The 12,780-nt window shown below is 38.1% G+C and overlaps 1 protein-coding gene across 1 annotated transcript in view; it reads right to left on the reverse strand.

Annotated features, from left to right (window-relative positions):
• LOC131046942 (uncharacterized) overlaps positions 1-12,780 on the reverse strand; it is a 134,773-nt gene that overhangs the window by 74,858 nt on the left and 47,135 nt on the right. Inside the window, exon 2 of the mRNA XM_057980772.2 lies at positions 8,211-8,319. Within this exon, the coding sequence (XP_057836755.2) occupies positions 8,211-8,319 (109 nt within the window). The remainder of the gene's footprint in view (positions 1-8,210; positions 8,320-12,780) is intronic.

The raw sequence follows: 12,780 nt of genomic DNA on the forward strand, positions 1-12,780 counted from the left end.
TTTGGTTTTTGGGGTCTTTTGGTGGCAGTCTCTTCGGTTTCTCTCCTTTGCAAGTGTTTGGGGGTCAACTTGATCAAGTCTTCTTTTCATTTGAGCGAGTTTGGTTCAGTCTAGGGCTCGTTTTGTCAATCTTAGGGTTTCTACCTTTAGTCCTAGATTTTAGGGATTTCTATTAGGGTTTTGGAAAAACTGAACATATAACTGGAATCATGACCCTTCAAGGAACCTCCCAGTAAAATTTGAGCCAAAACGGAGCAACTTTCTATTTTTAGAAAGTTCCTATTTTTTAGGGATTTTACAATGTCCCGGAATGTTGTCATTTTGCCAAAAATCAAACTTACTATTTTTAGTAATTGCTATTTTTAGTAAGTTTCTATTTATAGTAAGTCATTCCTATGTCCTGTTTTGGGGTATAACGCTAACATTCTGGAAGTTTCTATTTTTGGAAAGTTTATTTCTGACAGGACCCTTCAAGCAAGCATTGAAGATCAAGCATTCACAACTACTTCTAAATCCGGAAGGTTTGAAAAGCAGATAAAATCAGTAAAAATGGCTAAGTGTTGGAAGCCCATTCCTGAAGTGGAAAGCTCAAGAAATTTATCTAAGTCCGAGAAATCACCTCAAATCCATGTATGGTAGCCCGATCCAGAAGAAGCTCAAAAATTCACCGAAGTCTACAAGAAGCAAGATTGAAATTCCCTCGCCCGGAAGAATTCACACCCAACTGCCAAACAGGGCGCTAAACTGGAGGTGTCATGGAGGATTCAAAAATCACAAAATTCCAAGATGTGCAAAAATCCGCCCAAAAGGTTGAAAGGGCACCAAAGCATATTATGCATGGAGGGATGGAAGAAATAGTGAAATCCATGCCAGGGGTGAAATGTCGCCCTAGGATGATGAAGGGCGCTAAAACCAAAGAGTCTTGGAATTCATAGTAAATCAATGAATTCTTTCCCTTAGTCAAAATTGCGCCCAAGCACTATGGAGGGTGCCAAATTGGGGGGTGTAAGGAATCCATGGAAATGTTGAAATTCCCCACCAAGTATAAAATGTCGCCCTAGGATGATGAAAGGCACCAAATCCAAGGTATGATGGAAAATCCAAATGAAGTATGAATTCCTCCACACATGGAAAATCCTGCCCTACTCCTCAGGAGGGCACCAAAATGGAATGCTCAGGGAAAATGGACAAGGAATGAAATTCCTTCCACAGGGAGAAATAGAGCCCAAAGGAAGGAGGCGCCAAAGGGAGGTAATGAAGGAAAATGTTAAAAATCATGAATTCCTCCCTCAATGAAGAATAGCGCCTAGCAGTGAAGGAGGGCGCAAAAACACACAGAGCATCAAAAATGGAGAAAGTTTGAAATTCCATGGCAGGGAAGAATCAACGCCCTGGTCAAGGAAAGGTATTGAAATGGCTAAGGCAAGGATGAAATGATGAATTCCACCATGAAGAGTGAATTCCATGCTCAGGTTGGAAGACTGAAGGAATTGTCTAAGGCATGAAAATCCAAGGGTCAAGGATGAATTGAACAAGAAATTTCTGCCCGGGGAAAATTTTGAAAAATCCATTTTCAGGCATCAAAAATTATCCAAATTTCAAAAAGATGATAGATTTGGAGTCTTGAGGGAATTTTCTCTCTCCTGGACCGTGGAACCCTAATTTGGAAATTTTCCTAAAAAATAGGAAATGTGCAAAATTGATGAAAAATCTTTCTCCAAGGCAAGGAAAATTCAAAATCTCAAGAAAAATTTTCCCAAATAAAGTTTTCTCTCTCCAAGGGTTTCTTGCCAAGTGGCAACCGAGTCAATGCATGAAGAATTAATGGAGCATCTTTTGCATGTAGCCGTCACATTTAAAGCATTATGGCAGATTCTTTTTTGCATGCAGCCGTCACGTTCAGGAGATGATGGTGCATTTATGGCATCATGGGGTGATTTTGCATGGAGGCATATTTATTGCATTTATGATTTATTGGGCGAGCTTGATGGATGATGGTGCATTCAATGCAAAATGGACGCCATTTTTGGCAGGAATGTAATTAATTGTAATGGGATGGAATTAATTGTATATGGGCATAATGGGCATTTATTGTTGATTCCCACCTTGTTGCATCATGTGTGGGGAATCTTTTAGGGAGAAACCCTAATCAGGGTTTTGCATGTAGCCAAGGCTTGAAGCCTATATAAAGGGGTGACCCCCCTCATTTGTAAAAGGAGGGAGCTTTGTATGAAATTGTTGCAATAAGTTTTGAGATAATAACAGTGAAACATTGTTCTTTGATGGTGTCCACTTAAGTTATTTTTTCAAAGCTTGCATGGTTTCACCTTCCTCACTTAGATTAGTAGTATAGTGCTTTGATTTCAATGGAAAATGTGATGGTGTTTGATGAATTTCCATGCTTCATACTTTTGGCATCTTGTTGATTATAAGATGTTGTGTAAAGTTAGCCTGAACCCCTAAATTTGTGCTAAGTTCAATTGTGGATAGTCGTTTGGATTGCGTCGTTTTTGGGTATTCAAATGCACTTTCTCAATCTGAAAACTCTAACGTCCCCAGAAGATTGCACCAATTCTTGTAGAGTTGTAGTTTATCTTGGCAAAGCAGAACTTGGTTTATTTGGAATTTGTCCACCGAAGCATTAACTGTTGATATCACTGCCCTTAGGAGTAGATTTAGATCATTCTAAACCCTTTCCCCTTTATCTTCAGTTCATTTTAGTCTGTTCAAAGCCCCATTCCACGGGGACGCGTCCCCCCCCTTTTTGGGCGCGTCCCCCCGTCAGGGACGTCTCGGGGACGAGGGGACGGGGACGCGACATCCCCCGCCGTCCCACCACCGCCACCCAATCGCCGTCGGGATGTCTCCACGTCTCCCTGTCTCCGCGTCTCCCAGGGAGACGTGGAGACGTCTCCCGCGTCCCCACGCCTAAACAAACAAAAAAGGCAAGATTTTAAAAAACATGTGCCTTTTGGGGGGATTAAGGGGTAACCCTAACTGGACGTGGGCACCACCCAACCCCCCAAAACAACACAAAAGCATGGTTTTTTTAGATTTAACTCTCATTTTGGTAAACTGATTTTTTTTTCCAGCAAGCTAAAGAGGAGGAAAAACTTGAAGAAGACTAATTGAAGGGGTGAGAAAAGCTGATTGCAAGTGTGATAGGAGCTAGAAGAAGCAAGAAGAAGAGGAAGAAGAAGATTCTTCTACATTTTGGAGAGATTTTTCAAGCACAAGGTAGGGTTTTTCAACTTTTTCTTGTTTTTTTTTGAATATTTTCTGATTTTCATTGTTCTATGTCATTTTTGGATTTTTTTTCCCTATTCATCTCAAGACTCAAAATGAGATTTGATGTTGAATCTTGAGGGCAAAATGATTCATCATTTTGCCCTCAAGATTCAACATCAAATCTCATTTTGAGATGAATAGGAAAAAAATTTAAAAATATATTGTTAAACTAGGCTGATTTTATTTTCATTTTGTGAAATGCAGTGTCAATTTCACAATGAGCTCCCAAGGCATGAGTGAAGATGACATGGAAATCCATTCTCATAGTGAGAATGATTCAAAATATGAACCTGAAAATGAGGGGGGTGACCATGGGGCTGATCCTGGAGCCCAATCTAGTTCTATGGCAAGTGCACCAGCTAGTACAGGTTGCCCTTCGGTGTTGTTGGCACCATATGCTAGGGGTCATTTTGATCCTAAGTCTCCTCTAAAACAGTTTGCTTCACGAATATCAGTACAAGGCACTGCATCACATTCAAGTGGGGGAACAAGGAAGTGGAAGTGCAATATTTGTGACACAGAATGGTTCGGTAGCATTAGTAGGGTGAATGCACACTTTCTGTTTTGGAGAGGAAAAGGCGTGAAACATTGTAAGTTTTTGGAGGAAGCCAAAAATATACAGTACAGAATTGAGTTTAACAGGATTTGGGGGGTTCCAGATGACACAAATATTTCAATGCCTACTACTTTGTCTGCTAGGGAAGCACTTCATACTTCTCATGCTTCGCAGATGGGAGGAATGATGTTTGGATCTCCATCCACTTCCACTTCTACTGCCGCCAGGGCTGGGAAACGTAAGTTGCAGACAGCACAGAGCAACCCCATTACTGATATGTTTAATGTGCAGCTCAGAGATGAGATAGATGAATCCATTGGCAATTTCTTCTTTGCCAATGGCATTCCATTTCATGTTACACGGTCTCCTTATTATAGGAAGATGATGGATATGGTGGCCAAGGGAGGACCATCTTATGTGCCACCAGGGGAGACGAAAATGAGGACCTCGATCTTGGATAAAAGCTATTCCAAGATCAATATTTTGATGGAGAAGATGAAGGCATGTTGGGTGGCATCAGGGTGCAGCATAGTTATGGATGGGTGGACGAACATTAGCCATCGTCCACTCATCAACGTCATGGTCACATGTGCAGAGGGCCCATACTTTCTTAGAGCAGTTGATTGTACAGGGCATCGTAAAGATGCTGATTTCCAGTTTCAGGTCCTCAGGGAGGCTATTGAGGAGGTTGGGCCACAAAATGTGGTCCGAGTAGTGACAAATGCAGCCCATGTGTGTAGAGCAGCAGGGAGACTCGTTGAGGCAGCCTATAGACACATTTGGTGGACCCCATGTTGTGTGCATGCCATGAACAATGCACTCAAGGACATGGGGAAGATAGACTGGATTAGAGGAGTGGTCACCGATGTGAGAGATGTGCAGATGTTTATCTGCAACCACCACACTTCACATGCACTCTCCAGGACCTTCGCGAAGAAGGAGTTCTTGAAACCACTTGAGACTAGATATGCATCCTATTTCATTATCTTGGAGAGAATGATTGAGTTGCAAGAGGCATTGCAACTCATGGTTATGACTAATGAGTGGAATAGGTGGGCTGAGGCCAAGAAAGAGCAAGGGAGAAGGGTGAAGGAGATAGTGAAGAGTGATGTGTTTTGGATTGATGCGAAATACATTGTCTCTATCATTACTCCAGCATTCCAGGTGATCAGATATGGGGATGGGGATGCACCTAACCTTGGAGAGGTGTATGAGTGCATTGACTCTATGCTTGACCAGATGAGGGCTGCTGTGCGAGTGAAGGACCCCTCTTTAGCATTCTACAATGAGCAAATCCAGTCTATCATTCAGCATAGATGGGACAAGTTGAACACTCCTTTGCATATGGCTGCCTTTGCCTTGAATCCTAAGTGGTACAAGGCTAGACCGGGTAGACTGACACCGATTCAGGATGATGAGGTGAAGGCGGGTTTCTTTAAGTGCATAGAGAAGATGTTTGATTCCAAAGATACCGGTACAATGCGCACTGAGTGGGGAAGATATGCCACTCTTAGAGGTTATTCAGATGCGGCAAAGATGGATATAGACAACATGGCACAGGAGGACCCACTTTTATGGTGGAATTGTCATGGCTCGAAATCTTTGACCACCACTCTAGCCATCCGTCTGCTATCCCAGATTTCCAGTTCTTCAACTACTGAGAGGAACTGGTCTACATATAGCTTCATCCACTCTCTTAAGAGGAACAGACTTACCTCTAAGAGAGCAGAGAAGCTTGTGGCTGTACATAGTGCTTTGCGTCTCATTGACTGCAAGACACTTATGTACAAGGAGAGTCCAACGACACAATGGGATGTAGAGCCAGAGGAGCCTTCACAGATTGATGAGGATGATCCTACCACTTCAGATGCAGGGCTAGTTGGTGTGAGCTTGAGGGACCTTGATCCTCAAGAGTCCAGCAGTTCTAGTGAGGAGGAGTTCCCACATGATTAGAGGCCTCCATTAGCTACAGTTTGAGTTTTCACTTTTCAGTTTTGTCATTTTGAATTTGACTCTAGTCTCTTTTGTAATGCTATTGCTACACGTATTTGTATTTGGCTACTCATTGTAATGATGAATCATGTAATCATCTTTATTATTATAGACTTTGCAATGGCATCAGATATTCGTATTTTTGTTTTCCTTTTTTGATATTCATATGATAGAAATGAGAAATCTCCAATTTGACAATTTCATTTGTCAAATTTTATTTACTTTTAGCAATTAGTTACGTATCACTAATCTAAGTAATCTTGGTATTTCCTATAGTTTCATTTGAAATCTAATTCTTATACTGTTATACTGTTATACATCTTTTCAAAACTAGTTTTTCAAGTACTATATGTATATGTATAAGTATATGAGCACCACCACCCCCGCCACCCCCCCCACCGCCGTCCCGCCACCGTCCCCCCCACCGTCCCCAAATTTAGACCCTTGGTCCCCCCGTCCTGGAGACGCGTCCCCCCATCCCCGACGCCCGTGGAACACTGGTTCAAAGCAGCAGCATCACAAAATCGCGACATCTGATGATGGAGTTCAAGCCGCAGCAAAGAAGTGAAAGAACGATCCAAACGTAAGGCCCCTTAGATTACATCTGCCAACTGAGTCACGTCCAAAGCATAAAGGAACCTTGGAGTTAGCCATTTGAACTTTCCGCAATCTTAGCATACGGTTAAAATTTGATCAAGAGAGAGTGAAGTGACCATTGGTAACTTTATTTTGTGTTAGATGTCATAAAAAACACGTCAATAGATTCCCATGTAAAATCGTGTATGCATCTTCTGTTCTCTGTTGTTAGATCTTACTTGTGTGGATTCTTTTGATTACTACTCTATGATAGCTAAAGTTTTAAATAAGTGAAAATTGTCGTATACTGAGTCACTGCCCCTCTTAGTATACATGTGTGTTTTCTTCAAATTGATGGTGACACTGCTTGCCTTGACGTACTTTATGAAAACATGGACCGTTGAAAGGAAGCTATTCAAAAAGAACAGAATAATGTAGAAGCGAAATATATGGAGATATGGGAGACAAGTGATTGTAGGTCGAAAATTATACGCACACCTTTACATGCAATAGCTTGCTATTCGGGGCCTAAGCTATTTCATATCGATAGACAAGATGATTCTGAAATTATGGCAAGGCTTTTAGAAGCCATTGACAAGTTTAACCAAATCCAACAATTGCAATGCTAATCAAAGATCGATGTTGGAAATACAAGAGAGTAGAAGGGATGTTTGGAATGTTGGCAGCCAAATATGACATGGCACGAATTGATCTACCTAGGTATAGATGGTGGATGACCTACGGAGAACAAACTCCAAAGCTACAACATTTTCTATTCAAATATTGAGTCAAGGAGCAAGTCCATCAGCTTGTGAGAGGAACTAGAGTTGTTTTGACCACATCCATTCCAAAAAAAGGAATAAGATCTCCCAAAAGTTGGGAGATCTTGTCTACATTCGCAACAATTTAAAAAATTTCATGAACAAATCAGCGAATGACTATTCTTCACAACAACAAAATCCTAAAGACATAGCAATGCTAATTGCATATGAGCCTGACATTTTAGATGAAGATTGAGTAGTGATACAAATGATGATGCTATAACATCTCAACCAAGTGCCCTTGATGACTTGGATCTTTTTTGAAGTTCTTAAGTATTGACTCTTATTGTACTTTTTTGACAAAAAAACATCTTAGAAATCATGATTTCACATGTTTTGTATGGTTTATATTTTATAAATGTCATATTTTTATAGTGATTTCAAATCTATTTAGCAATTTTAAACTGTTTTAACAATTTAGTGGATATATAACTTATATTTTTTAAAAATTAAATTTATGTAAGGCAAAATTAATGCCAATTTTTTTTTTAAATTTTTACTCGTGGAACTTCACCCAAATTTTAATGCTGCTGAAATTGAACACAAATTCGAACCTTGTGACTTAGATTTAATCCTTTGTATTTGAAGTAATGATTGTATCATTGTAATTACAATCTTAATGATTTCCTAAAATGAATCGCCACTATAAGCGTTTGTGTAGATGATGCTTACACAAACACACATTCTAAATCTGCATTTGAATGAACAGGGTGATTAATTGTCAAATCTCACTTAAAAATGTCAGCCTTGTATGTTGAGTTTCAATAGCAATCCATGGAATCAACAACATGGGCTTAACTGGTTTGTTTGTAGTAGCAAAGACTTCACAAACCTTACAAACCACGACTCTTTTAAAAAGATATGGCTAGAAACTACTAGCAACCCAGCACAATACCATTGAGTAAAATTAAAGACAAAAACAAAAAGTGCATGTTGACCTAGAAACTTAGAAGTTGCTATAGCTAGGAAATTCCCACCTGGCCAGGGCATAGTCCAGCTCGGTGTACAAGCCCAACATGTGAAGTACCAAATGCTATTGGAAGCCCACCAGCGGCAACCAAATCACATCCTAGGGGGACTATGAATCTGCACATTCACAAACCAATATTCAAAATCTCTCTTAACAAATTCAATTTTTATTACTGCATAATCTGCACCCAAAACACACACTAAAAGCCTTTGAAGACTTTATATACACTGCAATAACTCATTACTTATTTCTAGGACGGTAATTTTATTATTCCATCTAAATTTTTAAAAAAAGAAACAAAAAAGATTTCCCTATTCAATACCCTTTTTTCAATAGCAAGAATCATACCGTCCAAATTACGTATTGGAATTCTCTCTATTACCATATCCTAAATATCCTTCTCTACACATTATCTGCCCCAGACATATTGAGTATGTATACATGAATGTTTGTCAAATGCCAACTTACTTCTCCGGTAGTAAGTTCTTTTCTATATATAAAAAAGTTAACTTTGCCAAACAACAAAATTCTCAAAACAAGAAAAGACCTACCTATTCTGTTAATTTTCAAACCATGGTCAGCAAATTCTGCACTCGCAAAAATAATCCTAACTGCATAATCTATACAAATGCAATTTTCATTACTGCATAATCTGTCCAAATTCAATTTTCATTACTGCATAATCTGCACCCAAAACATACAACAAAAGCCTTTGAGGAATTTATATACACTGCAATAACTTAATATCTATTTCTAAGGACAGTGATTTTATATTACTCATCAACTCAAAAAAGAAAACAAAAAAAAATTCCCTATTCAATACCCTTTTCTCCATAGCAAGAATCATACCATTCAAATTACATATCGAAAGCCTCTTTATTACCATATCCTAATATCCTTCTCTACAAATTCTCTGCCCAAAACGTATTTGAATATGTATATATGAATGTTTGTCAAGTGCCAACTTACTTCTCCAATAGTAAATTTGTTTCTATATATAAAAAACTTAACTTTGCCAGACAACAAAATTCTCAAAACAAAAAAAGACCTCCCTATTTCTGTTAATTTTCAAAACATGGTCAGCAAATTCTGCACTCACAAAAATAATCCTAACTGCAAACTAAAACTTCAAGTAGAACAAACCCAAGTACAACCAAAAAACAAACAAACACTTAAAAAACTGTCATTTATTGAACGGAAAATAAATTACAATTAAAACATTGTTCTTCAACTTTATTGTATTTTTTTTTCTGCTAATTTATGCACCCAATATCTTTTTAGAGACAAAGGAATATCTTTTAAGAGACAAAGACAATCATTTGGGCTTTACACACATCCAACTCAATTTGATCACCAAGTTTAGTAGGATAGGTTATTACCAAAAAAACTAAAAACAGAAAACTAAATAAAATAGAAGACAAAGAACTTTATAGTAGAAACAAAAACAACTTATCTTTAAGAATTTAGATTCCCTCTAACTATAAAAATAGATAGAAAAGCTAGAAGAATCCAACTCTGAGCTAACAATTGAGAAAAATATACAAAATGTAAAGCTGCTTTCAGTGCCCAGCTATAGGACAAAAACACTAAAAATAAAAACTGATTTATTGTGCCCAGCTATAGGACAAAAGCACTAAAAATAAAAAGTGATTTATTGTGCACAGCTGTATGAATACAACAGCCAAGCAACACATTTGAAAATTTAACAATCCCTCTTTGCAAGGAAGGTGTTCTCCATCAAACCAGGTCTTTCTCTCAGTATTTCAAATTTCCCATTTGCTAAAGGCCTTTGTCAAAATATCCGCTGCCTACTCATCTTAGGGTACATAATAAAGAACTACAGCTCCCTTATTTACAAGATCTCTAAGGAAATGATATTGAATGTGTGAATTCTTGGAGCGATCAAGAAACACTAGATTCTTAGAGAGCTTGATACAACTTTAAATCTGATTAATTATTTCTACCATCAATTTGCAAAGCCAAAAAGACTCACAACTCACAAAAGAAGTTACTCTGCATTCTGCCTTGACTGAACTTAATGCTACCACTGCTTGCTTCCTGCTGAATTGATATATCACAAATAACCCCAAGTTGAAAAAAACCTGAAGATCTCTTCCTAGCACGGGCATCACCTACCCAATCAAATCCACAAAGCCATTCAACATGAACTCTCCATCTCCAACATACCTTAACCTGTAATGAATTGTGCCCTCCAAGTATTGGAGCACATGCTTGCAATGGTCTAATGAATCTGTCTTGGGTCAAAACTGATCTAGCTGACTGGAATTCACCATAGAGCAAATATCAAGTTGAGTATTCAACAAATACATGAGGGAAATCAACAATTGCCCATTCAAAATAGGATCCAGCAATTCAAATTTTGAATCTACAGTCAACTTCAGATTTGGAATGAAATATACTAACTTGTGAAATTTTACAACCCTTAGAAAATGTACTTACAGCAACACTTTCTGAATATTAAAATTACTAATTCACAAAAACTTGCAAATACAAAATAATAAACAGAAAGTTGGAAAGAACGCAATAGGCGTGTTTTACAGGATAAGAAGGAAAGTATTGGTAGATTCCTAATTCGAGTAGAAAGAGCCATATCGGCAAGTTTGCAGGGAAACGTACCCTGGACCCCTGGAGACCCGAACTGGATACTGGTTCGCGTATCCCATGTGGGAGTCGCCAGTGGATGCATTTCCACTTTCAGGAGACGTGGGCGGGAGCCAGCAGGGCGTCTCCCGACGTATCCGGGCTGGGAAAAAAAATAAAAAATAAAAAAATGTGTGAAAAAAGGTAAAAAACCCCTAAAAATCGCAACGTCACAACCACATACGACGGCCAAAAAGTCAACGAAACCCTAACACAAATCCATTTGCGTTGCGCAAACACTAGTTGCCTAGAGCGAACACTGCTTGCAGCCGCACGAAGTCCAAAATAGCACCCAAACACTGGTTTTACAATTCGGAATTTCAGGAGATTTAAACATGATTTGCAGCCAACAATAGATTTTTTTATTTCGCATTCCAATTCGGCTTTTAAATTTTAGTTTTGTCTACGTTTTTGCTGGGTCCGTCTATGCTTTTGCTGGGTTACAATACGCGATTCATCGATTTTTCAATTTTCACAGTATATGAACTGTGAATGTTTGATGGTTAACCATCGAACATTCACAGTTCATATACTGTGAAATCTAAATTTGTTTATAGTTTTTACTAAAAACAAAAATATTATAATATTTTTAATTATATACAGTTTAAACTTTATATACATTTCATAATATTAATTTATTTCACAGTGTTGTCCTCATTTTTGTTTCCAAAAATGAAGGACCACTACATGAAATTTTTGTGAAAAAATGAAAAAAATTACTCTATGGCACGCTTCCCGAGGCAAAATTTTGACTAATCCTTGGACTGGCTTAATCCTCAGTCTATCCTCGAACTACATTTCGAATTTCGTCAAATTCTGGGTTCATTTGCTATGTCTTTCTTTCAATTTCAGGTTTTAATACCCCGACTGCAGGTGGAGAGTTTTCTTCAAACTACAAGTTTTAATGATATTCATTGTTTTGGTTGTTGTAGGGGAATTTTTAGCTTATTACATGTGCATCTTTATTAAAAGATGTTACTTGCAATTTGTTTTAAATTTCCCTTTCTTGTTTTTGTCTTTTTTATTGTTTTTTGGTCTTGTTTATAGTTAAAATAGGGATTTTTTCGTCCAATTACAAAGTAAACTTGCAGTTTGGTCAAAAAAACCCCTACTTTAATGGTTTTTGCATGTAATAGGGATTTTAAATCCCCATTACATATGTGCAAGTATTTCTAACTTCTTGTAGGGATTTTATTTCCCTTATACAAGTAATTAAAACTTGTATTCCTCTCCAAAAAACCCGATTTTGCCTTGCAAGTGCTTTTTTGACTATTTTAAACTTGTCATTTGCTCCAAAAAACCCGATTTTGGCTAGTAAGTGAAAAAGTGGAAAATAAAACTTGTAGTTTGCTCCAAAAAACCTGATTTTGGCTAGTAAGTGAAAAAGTGGAAAATAAAACTTGTCATTCTCTCCCAAAAACCCGATTTGCATTCCCTTATGCAAAATCGAACTTGTCTTTCATTCCAAGAAACATGAAATGCAAAAAAAAAAATGGTTTTTGAAGAATTCAAAGCAATTTTTTGTGGAGATTTTCTAGGGAGGAAAGGCGTTTTTGCTTCTACCCTATTTTCATGCATTCATGGACATCTTTCACGCTAAATGGAGGTTGCATTGACTGGTTTTTCGCCCTAAATCAGCAACCACGTTTTTCATAAATGCCACTTTTGGAGGGATTAAATCTTCAACAAACTCCACTCTCCTAAATCATTTTTCCCTTTCTCATCTAGGCGTGGAGTTTAGGAGGATTGTTGAGCTATTAAATGATGCCGTTTGGTGTGCAAATGATGGCCACGTTTTTTCCACGTGACTCCTTTGGCTACGCTTTGCAAACACTTGTCATCATTTCTTCTACTTCCTCCTTACGCGTTTTGTTCTAATCCTCTTGGGTGTGCTCTCTCATTGGCACTTTGATCTT

The sequence above is a fragment of the Cryptomeria japonica genome, chromosome 9, assembly GCF_030272615.1.
Source record: "Cryptomeria japonica chromosome 9, Sugi_1.0, whole genome shotgun sequence".
In the NCBI taxonomy this organism is placed as follows: Eukaryota; Viridiplantae; Streptophyta; class Pinopsida; order Cupressales; family Cupressaceae; genus Cryptomeria; species Cryptomeria japonica.